Source organism: Astatotilapia calliptera, chromosome 7 (assembly GCF_900246225.1).
Source record: "Astatotilapia calliptera chromosome 7, fAstCal1.2, whole genome shotgun sequence".
Taxonomy (NCBI): Eukaryota; Metazoa; Chordata; class Actinopteri; order Cichliformes; family Cichlidae; genus Astatotilapia; species Astatotilapia calliptera.
The window spans coordinates 52,855,299-52,875,171 of record NC_039308.1 but is presented as its reverse complement, the minus strand read 5'-3'; the positions used below and the strand labels follow the sequence as shown (position 1 = coordinate 52,875,171).

The 19,873-nt window shown below is 39.7% G+C and overlaps 1 protein-coding gene across 2 annotated transcripts; it reads left to right on the top strand.

The window, feature by feature from the left end:
- The first annotated feature begins 730 nt into the window (after positions 1-730).
- LOC113026600 (unconventional myosin-Va-like) lies at positions 731-19,267 on the top strand. 2 transcript variants are annotated; one of them, XM_026175570.1, is made up of 40 exons: positions 734-947; positions 1,275-1,385; positions 1,903-2,074; positions 4,593-4,737; positions 4,840-4,993; positions 5,575-5,718; positions 6,002-6,083; positions 6,201-6,308; positions 7,101-7,207; positions 7,326-7,591; positions 7,681-7,762; positions 7,908-8,048; positions 8,186-8,311; positions 8,787-8,870; positions 9,120-9,245; positions 10,021-10,118; positions 10,235-10,321; positions 10,443-10,551; positions 10,660-10,871; positions 10,963-11,119; positions 12,072-12,311; positions 12,445-12,693; positions 12,995-13,088; positions 13,182-13,324; positions 13,533-13,646; positions 13,936-14,070; positions 14,200-14,256; positions 14,445-14,672; positions 15,023-15,090; positions 15,179-15,253; positions 15,334-15,532; positions 15,693-15,786; positions 15,883-16,026; positions 16,104-16,258; positions 16,339-16,428; positions 16,527-16,677; positions 16,763-17,045; positions 17,979-18,153; positions 18,252-18,332; positions 18,423-19,267. In XM_026175570.1, exons 1-40 carry the CDS (start codon positions 921-923, stop codon positions 18,573-18,575), a joined length of 5,466 nt encoding a protein of 1,821 aa, XP_026031355.1. In that variant the 5' UTR covers positions 734-920; the 3' UTR covers positions 18,576-19,267. The 2 variants fall into 2 exon arrangements, with proteins under 2 accessions (XP_026031356.1, XP_026031355.1); XM_026175571.1 differs by lacking the exons at positions 16,339-16,428; positions 16,527-16,677; positions 16,763-17,045; ... (1 more) ...; positions 18,252-18,332; positions 18,423-19,267 and having other exon boundaries at positions 731-947; positions 16,132-16,252.
- Positions 19,268-19,873: the final 606 nt, after the last annotated feature.

Here is a 19,873-nt window from a genome sequence, read left to right as displayed (position 1 = left end):
ACTTTATTGTATTTAAAGTTTTGAGGGATAAACCTCTTAAATTTCTCCAAGTAGAAATATATGTAAACAAAACAAAAGCGATTTTCAATTTTTTTTGTAGTTTATTGCACTTTTTTGCAATTTATGTAATTACTATGGACTTAATGCATACATATTATTAAAATATGGGCTATAACAGTTGTATTGATGTATAGCAACTTGAAATGCTCCCACAAATGGCACTACAGCATGTAAAAAAAATAATATAAGCTCTGGTGGACTTGGTTCTATGGTAGGTCTTAAAGGGTTAAATAAATATCGTCAAATAATCGTGATCTCAATTTCAGTGAAAATAATCGTGATTATCATTTTTGCCATAATCGAGCAGCCCTACTCAAATGTGTTTTGACTAACAACATTTCCCATATTTTAACGTAATTTAATAATGTGATGTTCTCTTCATATCTAAGAAGCAGACTGATATGAAGTAAGTGAAAGGTCACATTATGCACAGCACATCTTACTCGGGCACAGAAAAAAACCGTCTAAATACATTTTCCACTGCCCTGCAAAAACAGTTCGTTAATACAAGAAGATGTGATCTTCTGCGCAGTGCCCCGTGATGCTCCCTGTGGACAAGTAATGATTTCGAAACAGTAATATTTTCCACTATAATTAGTAGTTCCGCGGTTACAGTGTGGCGTTGTCCTCGCGGGCTGAGGCTGGCCGCTGGGAGGCACGCAAGACGCACGAGAGCAAACCGTGCCTGAGCACGCGCATGTGTTGAATCCCACTCTCCGCTAGGCGCTCGGAGTCCCAGAGAGCGGAGGAGGAGAGGAGAAAAGTTAATGGCATTCTACTCTGGGAGTCAGTAAAAATGCTCGGCGCCTCTCTTCGCGGTAGGAAAACGTTTGAGCAGGCTCACTGAGGACGTTAAAGAGATGGCAGCCGCTGAACTTTACTCCAAGGTAGGTTTGAATTTGACTATCAGGTATCCAGCTTCACCCAGCTGAGTTAGTTAACTTTTAACTAACTCAGCTGGGTCAAGTATGGCGTTTTTCTCATAGGAGTGTCTGCTTAAATGAAGAGTTTACTAAATGAAGAGTTTAAGAACTCTTCATTTAGTAAAGGTCTTTAAATCAGACCTTTAGACTGTGTCAGCGCTGATGATATGAGTGAATGCTTCATAATTGCTATTCTTCAATTTTCCTGTCACTGATGTTTATGCTGTAGTTTTTTGTACGGTTTCTGTAAGTGAATGGTTGGTTGAATGGCTCTGACCCGTTTCCCCTCAGTATGCCCGTGTATGGCTCCCAGATGCAGCAGAAGTGTGGAAATCAGCAGAGCTTACCAAAGACTACACTCCTGGCGACCAGACGCTCTCTCTGCAGCTGGAGGATGGCACGGTGAGACAATTAAATACCAACTACTGTACATACGGGACACACAAGAGTTTCACATAGAGGCACTGAAATGGACATTGATCTTCTGTCTGAGAGCCATGCGCACATTTCTCTGCAGGAATGCTGGCAACAGAGCCTCATAAATTTCTATGTGCCCTGAAGGATTATTTGAGACAGCTGAGTTGTTTGATGAGCGCACAAAAATCCTTAAAAAACACTTAAAGAAGTCAACAAATTCATTTTCTGCCTTCAAAATAGGTGGAAAATAGGAAAAATTATGTGGTGAAAGAGTTATCCTCAGCTATGCTGCTGCCTGCAGCTATGATGTCGAGTTTGGGCATGCACAGCAGGTATGAAAATGAGGCCAAAGCTTTATCGTGAGTGAACATGAACAGGGGGAGCACAGTGGCTGCTTTTTAGCTTCATCATTAGGCACACCTGGTGATGCCATTCCCTAAAAGTGGAAGCAACTTACTCTCTTCTCTTCTTCGTGTTTTGCTACCTTTTTGTGTCTTTCTAGAAAGTGGAGCACAAAATAGACCCACGTACCAACAACCTGCCACCACTAAGAAACCCAGATATCCTGGTGGGGGAGAATGACCTCACAGCTCTCAGCTATCTCCATGAGCCAGCAGTGCTACACAACCTCAAAGTGCGCTTTATCGACTCCAGGTTGATTTACACATACTGTGGTAATGAGCGACATTTCCTTTGACTCGCACTATCACTGTCACTGTAGACTTTGGAGCTCTGCTCACTGTACACTCTGACATAATCTGCACTACGTTATGCTGATGTATGTGCTGCAGGTCGCTTTTAAAGGAACACAGCACCATATAATACAGGATACTTCAAATAAGTGAATTAAGTGAAAGCTAATGGATACTTGATTTTACCACCTTGTAGCTGGCGGTTGGTTCCCAGTGGACATTCCTGTGCTCCTGTTGCCTACAATAATGTGAAAAACAACGTTTATTTTGACTGTAGGCAGCCTGGGCCACACATTGGCTCTAGAATATTTTGGTATACTGAGAAGTTCATCGTGAACTCTGACTCCAAGATGACCAGATCCTGTGTGTGCAAACAAGCCCAAATCATCACCCCTCCACCACCATGGTTCAAAGTTGATTACAGGTGTTTGTGCTGCTCTGTTTGTTTTTTATATGGTGCTATGGTGGTCATACTTGTGGATGATCAGTTAACTACAGGTCATTTGATTAGCTGAACCTGCTTTTTACCCTGTTAATGCCTATACCATCAGTAAGAGCATATTTAGATTTTTACAGGACTGCATTGAGTTCTGTGAATATTTTGTTTTCTGCATGAGTTTAGGTAAGCCTCTAATATATTTGCCACCCTGTCATATAGTTCCAGATCCATAGTTAGTTGGATAAAACCACATTTCTTTTGAAGTATTGCCTCTCAACACCAACAACACCTGTGGATTTTCATATAACAAATTTTCAAACAATCAAGATGGGATCGAAGTGCAATTTTTCAGCTTTAATCAAAGGGGCGTTTTTCAGAGCTAATTGTTAATTGTAAAACTAACAGTCATTTTAACAATAGAGATTGTTTTTGATTTCTGGTTGAAAATCCTGGTGCTTGTTTGTGGATCTTTCTAGATTTGGTTTTGTCTTCAGTAAATAAAAGCATCCTCTTTTTGGGTTGAGATCAGGTGTCTGACTGGAGACACTGAATTGAAGACATTGACAAGAATATGCCTTACAAAACTCTTGAGGTACTTTTGCCATATGCTTTGGGTCATTATCCATTTACAATATTAAACTCTGTCTGATCAGTTTTGGTGCATTTGGCTGAATCTGAGCAGAGAGTACAGCCCTGCACACTTCACCCTGTTACTGCTATCAGCAGTCACATCATCAGTAAACACTAGTGGCCCAGTTCCACTGGCAGCCATGCATGGCCACACCATAACATTATTTTTAGTTTTTTCCCCCAGCCTAAAGAGTTCCTCTCTTACTTGCACTGACATCTCTCTGAGCCTCATATTTAAAATTACAGTGAAAAGCTATAATATGCAAATTCAACGTTGAATTCACTTCAGATAATATGTCATCTCAATTTGTCTTGAAACACTGATGGTACAGGCCTCACCTAGCCCTGCTTGAAAATAAAAGTTGATAAAATTTCTAAAACAGTTATTGCCATTTTATTTTTTAACTCCTTGAAATAAAGCTGGAAGCTTATGCTTCAGTCAGATCTTGATTGTTTTAAGTCCCTGGTGGTGGTATACAGAGACAAAATTACAAATATAGCTATTGTGCAACAAATTATGGATGACGAATGTCGTCCCTTTCTAGGGTCTCTGGTTGCCAGAGTCACTGTCTGTGTGTGGATGTGATGAGCAAGGTGTGGCTCTAACTGTGAAACAACATACTCATTGAAAAAAGACGTGCCAGTCAGAAGTCATTGTGAGCATATCCTGGATTATTTTCTCCCAGACTCTTTCACAAGTCTTTTTTCGTCCATAATGGTATGACGAGGCTGAAAACAAAAGGCAACAGAGCTTTTGTAACTGTGGCCCCCAGACTGTGGAACTCTCTCCCTTTGAGCTTGAGATCTGTGGACTCAGTGGTCTCTTCTAAAATCTCATCTTTTTAAACTTGCTTTTGGTTGATTTTTTTTGTTTTGTTTTTATGTTTTAGCTTCTCTGTGAAGCACTTTGTGATTTTTATCTTGAAAGGTGCTATATAAATAAAATTTTACTTACTTTACTTACCCTCTGGTGGCTGTCAGAAACAATGCAAGTTTAAGTAATACATACACATATGTGTATATACACATACTATATATATGTACAGACTTCTTTCAAGTGGAGGGCTTATCATCATTTGTCGTACCCAAGCTGTCCCCCCCCCCCCCCCCCCCCCCCCCCCCAAAAAAAAACCAAACTATTTTATCTGCTTTATCGGATTAAGAGACGGATGTTCATTCATGTTTGTTAATTTCTGTCATATTTATGTATTTCTGGATACAAAGAAAGTGAAATTGTTTTGGTTCCACTGTAAATGCTTTTGATATATTTTCATTTACCAAATTTGAGTAATATGTTTAACAATCTGATAACCAGTCTGCTTTTGCAGCTTGTTTGCCGTGGTAGAGTTTAAATACATGGGAAGAAGTAGTTTTAGACAATTCATGATGTTGTAATTTAGAGTGAACATTTTTCTTGTGGTTGATTATTAGGAATTGTCCTGGTTGCCATCAATCCGTATGAGAGACTGCCCATTTATGACGCTGCCATCATTAATGCCTACAGCGGACAAAACATGGGGGATATGGATCCCCACATCTTTGCAGTTGCAGAGGAGGCATACAAACAGATGGCCAGGTGTTGACATTTCAAAGTACATATCATGTTAAACTTTAAAGCAAGTAAATTCTTTTGTATTTCCTCTTACTAATGTTCAGTCTGTATGACACTTTCATCCAGGGATGAAAGAAATCAGTCCATTATAGTAAGTGGTGAGTCTGGGGCTGGCAAAACCGTCTCTGCCAAGTATGCAATGCGTTACTTTGCAACAGTCAGCTCCTCTGGAGAGGCCAATGTGGAGGAGCGAGTTCTTGCATCCAGTCCCATCATGGAGGTAAAGGACTTAGGACAAAAATAGAAGATATTAAAAGTTACTGAACATCTGTACGTATATTGATGTTATTTATGTTATACACTAAATTTGTACATGTGTCATTGTTTTCAGTTTTGTGTCCAATTTTGTTGTTGTTTTTAAAAACTTATTTACCCTTTCATTTCATTTAATTGCAACTGTAGTGTAAATCATGATGCAACTTTCTCTGCCTGTGGTCTATATGTCTCTGCAACAATTAATTTAGAAATACCCTTTCACTGTTGGGATCAACACTCCTGTCACAGTAGAAATAACACAGCGTTGCGTGGGTTGAATCTGATCTACCCTGATGCCTACGTGGCTTTTGATTATGCCACTAAGCACTAACAGATTGTTTGAGCATGACAACTGCAGCAAGACAAATAAATTAAAAATAGATTAGGATCCAGAACAGCAGACTGGGACCTTTACAGAAAACCCTGCAACTATCACTTCTGAGTGCCAAACACATGCCTGATCATCTACATCAGAATTCCCTGTCCATGGTCAGAGCTTCATCTTATTTTAACTTGTTGAACTGAAACTTTTTATATTTTATGTAGGCCCTTGGAAATGCCAAGACAACAAGGAACGACAACAGCAGCCGCTTTGGAAAATACATTGAGATTGGGTTTGACACAAAGTATTGCATAACTGGGGCTAACATGAGAACCTACTTACTGGAAAAGTCTCGAGTTGTGTTTCAGGTAAATTTCATTTCTTTGGATTTTACTTGAATATTTAATATTTTTATATGAAGCATTTCTCCTCCAAAGTGAGCTATTTTAAAGCACTGTAATGTTTGTGTAACAGTGTTTAATGCGCAGTGTAGTAACAATGAACCATAAACAACCCACTGTTTGATTTGTCTGGGAGAACACCAGCTATTTTTAAGGCAACATTTAGTTTGAATTTCTGCCTAATTTTACTAAGTTTTCTTTGTGGTACATTTTTGTGGTAACTATGTTACATCTGTATTCACAACTTTAGGCCCACAGTGAAAGGAACTACCATATATTCTACCAGCTATGTGCCTCTTCACATTTACCAGAGTTCAAAGCCTTCAGGTTAGGTGTGCAATTCTCTAAAATATAAATTTCCTTTAGGCATTTAAAAAAATAAAAATAAAACATTTTGCAATTACAGTTGTCTGTATTAATACAGTATTTTCTTTCACTAATGAGGTAAGGTTGCGCAGATGACTTCCACTGCACTAACCAGGGTCAGAGCCCAGTCATAGATGGAGTGGATGATGCCAAAGAGATGTGCAATACCCGTAGGTCTTTCTCACTGTTAGGTGAGTGTTTGCTGTGTTTTAGTAAGGTTTACATGTGCATGTAGAGCAGATCGTTTGATGATTGTGTTATAGAGTTTTGTTTGACACATAAGCCCAAAGTGGGAAGGATGCAACATTTAATTCACATTATTTTCATTTTCAAAACTTTCAGTGACTTGTGAGATCCAACGAGTCTGGCCATTTTCTTGCTGAAAGAACAATTCCCTTTGGGGGAAAAATGTTTCTTTGTAAAGATGATAATTTAGAATAACTTCGTATTGAGTTGGAGTTACTTTTGCTTTAAGGCAGTGGCATCAAACATGTTGCCCAGGGCCTAGAACTGGCAGGCCAGTAGGTCTAATTCAGCCTCTGGATAACATGATATCTTCAATTTTGATGGAGTGATCTGAACACTGTGAAAGAATGATATTAAATTGTGCAGAAAGTATTTTTGGATGGCCACAAGTTGTTTGCTTCATACACAGTAAAATAGTTACACAAACTGTACTCTCTGTGCTTTGCAGGTCCAGTGTGAATAATGTGAAACATTACAGAAATGAACTTCATGTGGTTCCTTAAATGCAAACATTGTAGAACATGCATGCACTTCTTCACATTAAGTAAACATGTTTTCTGTCCAGCCCAGTTGAGATTAAATTGGGCTATATGCTGGCAATTAACTAAAGCCCCCCTCTTATAGAAACATGGGATCCCCTCACTATAGGGGTCAAGGGTTCATTTGTCATTCATCTGTACAGTCTTGGTTTTGGACTCAGTGACATTAAAAATCCTCATTTATTGTCTTGATTGTAGGAATTGGGGAAAGTGATCAAATGGAAATTTACCAAATTCTGTCAGCTATTCTTCATCTTAGCAATGTGGAGGTAAAAGACCAGTCAGCAGACAGATGCAGCATAAAGGTAAACATTATTTTTCACAGGACACAACATACAATTTTTAAAAAATATATAATTGTATGAATGTTGCTTTGAGGATGTGTAGGTCTTTATCAGATCAATGTTATTCATGTATTTCCAGCAGGATGATGTCCACCTGATGGTTTTCTGTGACCTGATGGGAGTGCCTTGCGAAGAAATGGCCCACTGGTTATGCCACAGGAAGCTCAAGACAACCACGGAAACCTTTGTTAAGCCTGTTCCCAAAATTAATGCGATCTATGGCCGAGATGCCCTAGCCAAACACATTTATGCCAGACTCTTCAGCTGGATTGTGGACAGTATCAACAGTGCCTTAAAATCCACAGTGAAGCAGCACTCATTCATTGGTGTGCTCGACATTTACGGGTCTGTTTTTGAACACTAGCTTTCTCTGTTTATACTCTGCAGTTCACCAGATATGTTTGTTTTTAATTTAACTTTGTATTTTTCCTCAGGTTTGAAACTTTTGACATCAACAGCTTCGAACAGTTCTGCATCAACTATGCCAATGAAAAGCTTCAACAACAGTTCAACCTGGTATGTGTCTTTTTCTCTTCAAATTGTTTTTACATATTTATTTATTTTGAACAATAATGACAGATCTTATTATCTTATAATGTTTTGTTTTTTTTGTCAAAACATACAGTACCTGTAAATCATTTTTAGCTCCCATTCTTTCCAGCATGTCTTCAAACTGGAACAAGAGGAGTACATGAAAGAGGAAATCCCTTGGACACTGATTGACTTCTATGACAATCAGCCTTGTATTAATCTCATCGAAGCCAAACTGGGCGTCCTGGACCTTCTGGATGAGGAGTGTAAGGTAAAATGCTGTTTTTGTTTATTTTCTTCCCACCAGAAGTGTGTCCAGCTGCTTTTCAGACTCTCCGCCACACTGTGCTTGGAGGTTATGAGTAATGCCGTGACTAACTGATGTGTCAGCTCTTCCTCTTTCCACAGATGCCCAAAGGATCTGACGAAACATGGGCACAGAAGCTGTACAACACCCTCCTGAAGCAGAATGCTCACTTTGAAAAACCAAGGTTGTCAAATAGAGCTTTCATCATCCACCACTTTGCTGACAAGGTGAAAAGGAATTGTATGGCTTACGCTAATGTGCCCTTGCTTCAGCTTGAAGGGTTCAGGATCTCTTTCTGTTGTGTGTTCGTGGGTTTTCTCCAGGTGTCTCAAATGAACTTTAACTGAATTGCTTGTGTGTGCAAATGTGTGTACTTGTGACTTCATTGGTTACTGACTACTCTGTGGTATAAACCCATGCTTTTTCCCAGTGTGTGCTGGGATTAGCTCCAGCTCTCCATATCCTGAACAGAACAAGCAGTGTGGAAACAGACGGATGTGTGACTCATTTACTAAGCAAAACTAAAAACAGTGAAGTTGTACCTGTCTGCAAAGTCAAAATCCATACCTTTCCCACAAATGTTTGATTCATATGATTCTGTTTATTGAAGCCATACCACTCAGTCTGCTTCAGGCTTTGGGTGAATATGATCTTTGCTCTTTTAGTGAGAGAACACAGTCTGACCTGGTCCTTTGTGCCTAGGTGGAGTATCAGTGTGTGGGCTTCCTGGAGAAAAATAAGGACACAGTCAATGAAGAACAGATTAATGTGCTGAAAAAGAGCAAGGTGAATTTATAAACTTTCTGTTGTTTATTATATTCTCACTTCTGCTAATATTCAGGGGGTGTTTTTGTTTTTTTGTGTAAAAGTATTCAGAAGGTTTAAATTTCAGCATCACTTAGCCAAGATCAAATGTCGTATGTTTGTGGGCACACACCCTTGAATTGTTCAGGCATAACTATTGAAGGAAGTACACACTTGTCCGCATTGAAAATGCTGCCATCTGCTGTTCACTGATTACTTCTGTTGTTTCAGTTTGATCTGCTGCTGAAGCTATTTGAGGATGATGAGAAGGCAGCAAATTCTTCTAACAAACTTACAAGCAGCATTGGAAGGGCTGGATCAGCTAAGAAGGATACTAAGAAGACTGTTGGACTGCAGGTGAGAAAATGACTCACAGGTAACTCTTTGACTGTTCCCCCCCCCCCTTTTTTTTTTCAGTCTATATTTTGGTAGAACATTAACGAGCAAACAGGAAATTAGGGTTAAAGTGAGGGAGGCATGAAGAATATGGTCTGGGGTGGAACCCAGGCTTCTCTGGCCTTCTCAGCATAAAGGTTGGATGTACAGCCAGTTGAGTGGCAACTACCCCAAGGAACTTTGACATTTCCACTCATACAACTCTCATACTATAGACGGCCATGACATTGGACAGAATTGCAGGGTTTTAGCTGGTCTTTCTTGTAACTGTGTGCTAATGAATTCTGTAAAGTTATACAGTGTCTCATTATGTAAGCATAACCATTGTAAAGATGAATTTATCACAGTGTTAGTTAAACCTGTAATAACCAGCTTGTGCAGAACAGACAGAGAAGCCGATATGCTTTGATTTAACTGTTGATTTGTACTCCATGTTCACTAAAGTCCTCATATTTAAGGTTTATTTTGCCCTTCTTTATAACTGTTAAATTATAAAGAAGCGTTGTGAATGTGATGTTTGATAGTTCTGAAGTCCCTGTTCTCAAAGCCTGGAGAGCATGCATGATTGTGGACATTGTATCAGCTGTTCAGGTTCAAGTCGGTTTAGGATCCTTGTAGAGAAACTGCATGATGGGGGAGAATTAAAACTAATGTGGAAATTTATAGTAACTGACCATGTTAATTATTGTATTTTTCTATTCTCTTAGGAAGAATTCATTCTTGTCTTTTTATTCAGTTTCGACAGTCCCTGCATTTGCTGATGGAAACACTGAATGCTACAACTCCTCACTACGTGCGCTGCATCAAACCAAATGACCATAAAGCTCCGTTCACGTGAGGCAGATTTTGTTTTTTGTTGTTGTTTTTTTTTGTTTCCCACTTTTTCTTCATACAGCTATGTTCGACAAGAACAGATTAAAGGTTGTGCGCTTATGTTATTTTAAATAAAGATTGGACCCTGTGAGGGCTGTACAACAGCTTCGAGCATGTGGCATCCTCGAAACTATCCGGATCTCAGCAGCAGGCTTCCCATCAAGGTAGCATATCAGAAAGCACTTCTGATACAGAGCAAACAGCCACGAGAAGCTGTTAAAAAAATGTTTGCAATAGATAATCCTATATAAATTATAGATATAATTTATGATCTGATTATTGCAGGTGGACCTATCAGGAATTTTTTAGCCGCTATCGGGTTCTCATGAAGCAAAAGGACTTGCTTCCTGATAGAAAACAGGCCTGCAAAAATCTCCTGGAAAAACTTATAAAGGTATGGGTGTGTTTTATAAAATCAGCTTTCACAGGCTCACTTTAATGTGATGTAATACATATTAGACTGTGTGTTTGTTTTTTTTGTTTTTTTTTTATTTTGTTTTAGGACCAGGGGAAATACCAGTTTGGCAAAAACAAGATCTTCTTCAGAGCTGGCCAGGTGGCTTTCTTGGAGAAGCTGCGCTCGGACAAATTGCGTATGGCTTGTGTCTCCATCCAGAAGACTATTCGCTGCTGGCTGGCACGCAAAAAGTACCTGAGGATGAGGGAGTCTGCCATTACTATTCAGAAACATGTACGGGGTCACCAGGCACGCTGGTAAGTGAGGATGCCAAACAAGAGCAGAAGTTTGATTTTAGAAACTTTATGGATATTTTAGATGTATTTCTGAAATGCTTTTTTCTGTCAGTTATGCCAAGTTTCTGCTGCAAACCAGAGCAGCTATTATCATTCAGCGCAATGTGCGAATGTGGTCGAAAAGGAAACTCTACCAGCAGCAGCGTTCTGCAGCTATCACTGTTCAGTGCTTCTGGAGGGCTCACATGGCTAGAAAGCAGTACCATAAGGTAACATCATGTTGATCTTTAGACGTTTACTATATCCTACCTATTTTTTTCTTCTGTATTCATTGAGAGATTTGAATGCTAATCAATAAACAAAAAAATAAACAATATAAGTTGACCATATACCGACAAACTAAATATGGGAAAAAGAGCATCTTTGCCTAATAATGTGGGATATGTTACAAATGAGACGTATTTAGCATCTGAATACATTATATTTAAAGGCAGTCTTCCCAACCCCTTCACTAAGTCAATGCAGTGAGCATAAAAATAAGCTAAAGTTTAATTCTTATGCATTATGTCTTTTTATTCTTATGTATTCTTCTGTTTTTTTCCTGGGTAAGATTTAAAATGATTATTTTAATAGCTGTTTTTGCTGGTAATCATCACTGTAGCCATCAAGTGGTATATGTTTTGAGCTTTAAGTTTCTTGTGAGAACACAGACAGTTATTAGAAGTTTCCTGATTTTAGTTGTAGCTGAACTTCCTTTTAATTGTGGTATTTTTCATTGAATTCAGTGCGGCTTGTGACCTTGTGATGATGAGCTGTTTTCCGCCTTGGGTTTTAGCCCCCGGAAACCCAAGCCTGCCCTCACTTCCATTCAGTGAAAGCCAGATTATTTTTTTTAATGCTTCTGCCTTACAGCAGTGACTTTTGAAAACCTCTCATTACGAGAAAGAAAAACACAGTGCAGACCCACATAAAGAAGGATGTCTGCTCGCTCTATTTCTATATGATTCTCAAGTTAAAATCTGTAATTAATGATGTTTGAAACTGAAATGGTCTGGGATTATTCGTGTAAGACAGAGATGCACTTCTAACAGACTTAATTTTTTAAAATATATGATAAGCACTATGTACAAGTAACTGTATTTTTTTTTTAAGTGAAAGTCTTTTACTTCACTTTTAAATATGACGTTATGAACTTGCTTTTGCCCTTCTTTGTTTTCACAGTTGATGTATGAGAAAAAGGCAATAGTCATTCAGAAGTGGGTGAAAGGCTGGCTGGCCAGACAGCATTACAAGCGCATCCTGGCAGCCATTATCCTGCTGCAGAGTTGTGTGCGTCGCATGAGGGCAAAGAGGGAACTAAAGAAGCTGAAAGTAGAAGCACGCTCTGTGGAGCACTTCAAGAAGCTCAATATTGGCATGGAGAACAAGATTTTGCAGTTGCAGCACAAGATAAATGAGCAGGTGGGTATTGTGTGAGTATGGAGGTCTAGATTTGTACGAGGTACGTATTTGATTACTCTGTCACAAGAAAAAAAGTTCATTGGGAGTTGTCATATCACATGAACAGCATGTGTTTGTACCCCCCCTCCCGCAGCAAAAGGAAAACAGAGAACTCAGTGAGAAGCTGAGTGTTACGGAGAAAGCTCAGACTATGGAGATAGAGAGACAGAGCAGTGAGATAGAAAACCTGCGTAGATCAGAGCAAGAGACCAGAGCTAAAGCAGAGAGGCTACCCTCACTGCTGGAGCAGCTCTCCTTCCTCCAGCACGAACTGGAAAACACCCGCAGAGAGAAGGAAGACCTGGAAGAGCAGACAAAGGTCTACAAGGAGCAGACAGAGCAGGTAAGCCGTTATTCCAGTCTTCGAGATTTGCCTCAAACCTTGACCTGATTTCCTTTCATACCTGTTAATTATAAGAAAAGGTGACATCGTAGATTAATGACACAATGTCACATGCAATTTAGATAATATTGTATTCCATAACACCTCAGACTATAGAGAATAACAAGTTGCCTTACTGTAAATGTTGAATAAAGAGTGTTATATGACATATATTTGGTGGCAAGAGGACCTTAAAAATGTGTCATTTTCCAAAGAATGAACAGAAATAATATCTGATGATTATGTCCACTCTCACAATCAGGTGGTAGATGAACTTAACACGAAGAACAACTTGTTGAAAAATGACGTAGATGAACTGAACAAGCAAATCGTTGAACAAGCGCAACAGCTGACAGGTACTAAACGGTTACCGTCAGGCCTTTACTAGTCATCAATAATTCCTGACATTTAGAAAAAAAATATGCATAAAGAAAACTGTTTTGACCCAGAGATTCAAACCAACGCTGAGAACACCAAACAGCTGGAGCAGGACTTGACTGAGGAACGTTCTCGATACCAAAGTCTGCTGAGCGAACACCTGCATCTGGAGGAGCGGCACAGAGACCTGAAGGAACAGATGGATCTCAACACTGTGAGGAACTATACTTAGTATTCAAACACACATTAGGAATTTCAAGCATAACTTACAAACCATGACCAGTTTTTACATGGTCACAATGACTTACAGAGCATACCAAAACCAGCTATAAGTACTAGACAAAGACTAAGTGCTGCAAACATAGGAATGCTTGTCATGTTTATTCCCTGTATGACATGTTGTCTTTTTCATTTTCACCTAGACTTCAAGCAAATCTAGTCTGAAGAGGACAGACTCCAACTACAGCAGTAACTCATCTGAGTTTAGTCAGAGCTTAGGCTCTACTGAGGGTGAAGACAGCTCTGTACAAACAGAGGTATGAAATACTCGCCTGTCTGTCAGCTTTGAGGTGGCTGTGAAGCATTTTGTGGGATGTACTACGAGGAATTTTACAGATAACACGTTTTTATGAGGCACTTCAGAAGACGGTTCTGGGTAGAGTTCGCATGTTATCTATGTGGGTTTCCTCTAGGCACTGGATGCTCCTTCCTCAGATCATCTGTGGGAAGATTTCTTTCTGGCATTGTCTGTGTTATAATCCTATTAGTGCAGCATTCTTAGTTAGATTCTAAAGAGATCAACCAGGGCTTGCTGTGTTTTGTTAGGATGAGACCCAGACTGCAGTGGACCTGCCAGTCCTCTTGAAGCTTCAGAGGAGAGTGAAAGAGCTGGAGCAGGAGAAACAGTCACTATGGCAGCAGCTGGATAAACGAGAGGAAGACCAGCAAGAAAAAGCAAAAGTATGAATGCAATTTTTCTCTCTCCAAAAATGTAAAATTGCAAAATATACATAGCTGCTTTTTTTTTCTTAAAGGGTTTTGGTGATTTTATTTATTATTATTATTTATTGATATTTTTCTAAATAAAAGGTGGTCGAGGAACAGAGAACAAGTGGAAGAGCAGAACTGGACTTGGAAACATTGAAGGTGTGATGCTCTGTGGTTCAGTTTCAGCATACCAGAAATAAAGTGCCCACAAATAGTTTTAACATATTACCACAGTCTATAATAACCTTTCTTTGTACTGAAATACTGAAAGATGATTATAAACAAAATATATTTATTGATTCTTTTTGTTTTTTTTGTCTTTCTTGTTTCTAAATGTCTCGATGCAGCGACAAGAACTGGAGTCTGAGAACAAGAAATTGAAGCAGGATCTAAATGAGCTGCGAAAGTCTCTGACTAATGAGAACAGTGATTTAGTGCCCCCTGCCCCTGGTTCTCTGCCCTACAAAGTCCTGCTGGAGCAACTCAATTCTTCCACAGAGGAGCTGGAGATGAGGAAAGAGGAGGTGCTGCTCCTGCGGTCGCATTTGGTGCGCCAAGAGGCTCTTAAACACAAGGTGAAAAATTGAATGATACTGTTGTTATTCCCATTAAAAGAAATGGAAATACATTCATTTAAAAACACTGTATTTTCATTAAAATGTATAATGTGGGGATAGCTTAATTGGATAATCCAAATTGTCACTAGGTGTGAATGTGAGTGCGAATGGTTGTCTGTCCCTGTGTGTTGGCCCTGCGACAGACTGGCGAACTGTCCAGGGTGTACCCTGCCTCTCGCCCTATGACAGCTGGGATAGGCTCCAGCGCCCCCCGCGACCCTGAAAAGGATAAGCGGAAGCGAATGGATGGATGGATGGATGTATAATGAACAGTAATTAGAGGGATATAATATTGATCTGACCTGCAGGACTCTGCACTGGGAGAAGGTGTGAAATTGGATCTCAGTGAAATCCCCTCATATCAAGATGTTCACAAGTAAGACCTCCTGGTTTCTGCTGAAATATTAATGTTCCTGAAAAATTTGAATGCAATGAATTCATGTTGTGATGCTCCAATTGCTCAGATCCACTGACATCCACACACTGAATGAAGATGGAGAGCTGTGGCTGGCTTATGAAGGCTTGAAAGAGACAAATAGGTAATGAAGTAATAATAGTCAGGACTTATTAAAGCAAGTTCATGTTCAAGGCCATTGAAAGCTGTCCCTCCATCCTGCAGGCTTCTGGAGTACCAGATGCACGAGCAGGAACGGGTTCACAATGAGAGGTACATGAAGCTGGTAGAGGAGATGAACAAGCTGAAGGATGAAAAGGAGCAGCAGCAGCAGATGTTGGCTCAGAGCCTCCTTTTGCCTGAAGATGCCCGAATTGAAGCAAGCTTGAAGCTTGAGATTACACGGCTGACCAGAGAGAACCTGGTGGGTTTATCCAACATCTATCACTCTGCCTTAAAGTAAAGTGGTAGTAATAATAATATTAGTAATACTTTTAGTTTCACAGTTTCAGTAACAAACACCTCTCTGCCATGTATTAGCCTTAAAATAATAATGTAATCATTTAATTTTTATGTAATTTTAGGAACTTCTGGAACAGCAAGAGAAACAAGACAAAACCATTAGAAAGCTGAAAAAACAACTTAAGCTTTACATGAAAAAGGTTGAAGATTTTGAAGGTAACCACAAAGAACTGAGTTTGTACATAGTTACACTTATTTTTAAGAGCATGTTAGCAATAATCCTGTCATTGCTCATGTTATTGCTGTGTTTAGTGAGCACTGAGCAAGAGACCAGACGCTCAGTGGTGAGTCCTCCTGGCAGAGCAGTGAACATCACCCGCAAGGAGAAGGAGTACCAGGGCATGTTGGAGTACAAGCAGGGTGACGAGAGCCGGTTGCTTAAGAATCTGGTCATAGGTGGGACAAACATATGTTCAAGGAAATAATAAAATGTGGTTGATGTTTTTTGTAATGAAATGGTTCAATCTGCTAAGATCTGAAGCCTCGCGGCGTTGCTGTCAGCTTCACTCCAGGCCTTCCTGCCTACATCATCTTCATGTGCGTACGATATGCAGACATTGTGAATGACGATCAGAGAGTTAGCACTCTGCTAAATTCAACCATCAGCAGCATCAAAGGGGTCATCAAGGTGCAGCATATAACTTAAATCTGCATTATTAAAGTAAGTGACGCTTTTAGTTTGATTTAATTTTTATAATCTTTCTGCAGAGGAGAGGAAATGACTTTGAAGTGGTGTCTTTCTGGCTGGCTAACACCTGCCGGTTAATGCACTGTCTGAAGCAGTACAGTGGTGATGAGGTAAGCTTGAAAATTTGCCAGTATACCAGTGTTATTTATGTAGCTGTACATAGAACTTAATTAATCCTACATATCTGTACGACTTTTGTGGACTTCAGGTGTTTATGGTGCACAACACGGCTAAGCAGAATGAGCACTGCTTGACCAATTTTGAACTATCAGAGTACCAGCAGGTCTTTGGCGATCTGGCCATTCAGATTTACCGTCAACTCATCAAATGTATGGAGGACATCCTGCAGCACCTCATAGGTGAGGAGACGTAATCTAATGATACTTAACAAGTAACAACATATGTTATTAAGTCTGTCATCTACAATTTGTGTCTTATGTGTAGTTTCGAGCATGCTGGAGAACGAGACAATCCAGGGTGTTTTAGGGTCCAAACCAACAGGCCTGAGGAAGAGGAGCACCAGTTTCTCAGAAGAGGGGGCTGTTACAATGGAGGTCCTCCTGCAGCGTCTTGGCCTCTTCCACACCACCATGAGTCAGCATGGGATGGACTCAGACCTCATTAAACAGGTGGTCAAGCAGCAGTTTTACATCATCTGTGCGGTCACACTCAACCACCTGCTGCTGCGGAAGGACATGTGCTCCTGGGGTAAAGGCCTGCAGATCAGGTACAGCCAAACACACACTGGGCATGAAAAACAAAAAGAGATGGTAAAGAGAGCGAAGATAAAAAATAAAAAATAAAAATGATAGTCTATTATTTATATCAGGCAAGATTTCTGCTTTATCATCAATCAGCATTCAAAAGTCAAGACATAAAATAAACGGCTGCTTGTCGTATTTGAATTACAGGTATGAATTTCAAACACAAGACCTCAGTCCCATCTTACTGAGTTATGTTACATTAGCCTTATATGTTTAGACCTTGATTTTAATCTGAAGTTTCCCCCTTTTGACACAGACTGATCACGTACTGCATATAATTTACCTGGCTGTCCAGGTAAAGAAGATGCTATTATTTTATAGCTGCATCATTACATGAAATATAAATATTCCAGATATAATACAAAGGAGGTTTTTAAACACATTTCACCACTTCTTAAGCAAACACATTTGGAAAAAAGTTCATATGGTTTAACAAGTTCAAATGCACAATGGTAACTCAGGAGAGATGGTTAAGATGGGGTCTGAGGGGAGCCAGGTTCACCCAAACTAATGTCAAGGTCACTGATGGCACACTGAATGAGATCTAGCTGGGAGAACGACGGGAGAGAAATCTAGGGGCTTTATTTCAAAGAGCAAAATGTAAGGTAATACCATTTGAGACAACTTTTTGATTTGAGTTGGGCATTCACCAGAGAGAAAACATGAAGAGGGCATCAACTGATCCTAACATAAGACTATATTAATTGACCTTTACCCTTGAATATGAGGTTAACAAATAGCACTGCCAAAACCATAAAGGTGGCAGAGTTTTCAGGTAATATAATACATATCTGTTTTTTTATATTTGTTTTAATTTCTGTGGTTGGATAGAAGAATGATGGAAGAACTTACCTGGGCAGTATGGAGCTTAATCTGTATTGTTTCTCTGGGTTCAGGTACAATGTATGGCAGCTGGAGGAGTGGCTGGCTGAGAGAGAGCTGACAGACTGTGGTGCAAAAGAAACTCTGGAGCCTCTCATACAGGCTGCACAGCTTCTACAGATCAAGAAAAAGACTGAAGCAGATGCCCAAGCCATCTGCAACATGTGCACTGGCCTCACCACAGCGCAGGTTGATCATCAGTTAAGACTCAGCTTTGTTAATCTGTAGACAGTTTATCCTGCTTGTGCTCTGATTGCCTTTTGTTTTTTGTTGTTTATTGTTGACAGATTGTCAAAGTATTGACCTTGTACACACCGGTGATTGAGTTTGAAGAGAGAGTGTCACCTTCATTCATCACAACGATTAAAGTGAGTAAAGCCTCTTTTACTATTATGTTAATGTTTAATATGTTTGTAACTTTTCTTTATCTGGCTTTGTTTGTTTGCTTTGCATTTTAGAACCTTTTGAAAGACAGAGCTGAGTCATCCACTTTGATGATGGATGCCAAGAAAATCTTCACCGTCACCCTCCCGTTCACACCTTCCTCTGTTGCTCTGGACACCGTCCAGATCCCGAGTAGCCTCAATCTGGGCTTCCTTACTCGCATCTAGACCTGTAACTTCTGATACTTGCATATAAAAATATCTTCACAGTTGGCTTTTATTGGACTCCAGAAACCAAGGAGAGGCCGTGTACATGTTATCTGTTTGCTTTTAGTATGAAGCATAAATGCTCTTGGAACAGTGAATATAAAATATAGGTCTCTTAATGGTTGCAAATCTTGTGTTGCTGACTGTATTGTAAACACACTGGTTCATTCTTGCGTTCATGGGTCGGAAGTTTCACAAATTCACTTGCTTATATGGTATTTATGATTACATGAATTCATAAAAGTGGAGTTCATATTTTTTAATTTAGTAAGAAATTTGGGAGCACTCCAGTATTTCTTTATATTTTTATAACTGCTGATGTAATGTTATTCTATTTATGCACATCATGGCAAGGGGAAGGAAGAGAGACTTCAAGTACATATATGTATATGTATTTAACTGATGTTGTCGGTCACATTAAAGGCTGGCTGATCAGTAACATGATGATGTTAAAATGCTGCACAGTGTTTAACTACCTTGTGAGGTATGTCAAGCTTGGTGTTCTGTTGAATTTTCAGAACAATCAAGAGTATTTCAGTTATGGTCAATATTTCTCTTGACACTGTAATGCATCCACTTCTCTTTGTAATAAGGTATACAGCTGTGTCTAACTGTAGACATCCTCCATTAAAGAAACTGGGAGTAAAATTTAATTAAATGTGCTGGCCCAACATTGCCTTTGTAGCTGCACATTGCTGTGCAGCTAAATAGCATGCTATCTCCTGTTCACAAGTGCTGTGAATTTGCAAAAGTTTAACAGATGAAATGACCTAAAAATTTATGAATGATTAACCTGCTGCCCACTGGGGATGTGTTAATGTGCTTCCTTGCCTTTCTGGTTCAGTCTTTTGTGAGTCTTGGGTCGGATTGACTTAAATGTGATGAGTTGGTTTTTAAAGAAGTTAAGTGTTTGTGTGCTTACATCTGCTCATATATGGTGAGGTGGCCGACGTCAGCATCCTGTTTCTTTAGGAGTGAGAATCCTTGTTCAAAAACGAGCACACCCACTCTGGCAAGCCGCTGTCACAAGACGGGAGGGCGGAGTCATCCAAAGTCCGGAGCAGGTGAGCGACAAGGCACCGAGAAAATGAGGAGACAAACCCGGAAGATGACTGATCGTTTTTTCAGAATGAATGCAAAAGCTTTTTCAACCGCTGCAGTCCCCGGCCTTCACGTGTGATCAGTTAAAGCTATGACTACATGAGACTTTTCAGATGGTTTATTGATAATTTACTTCTAAGTAGTGACAAAAACTGTGT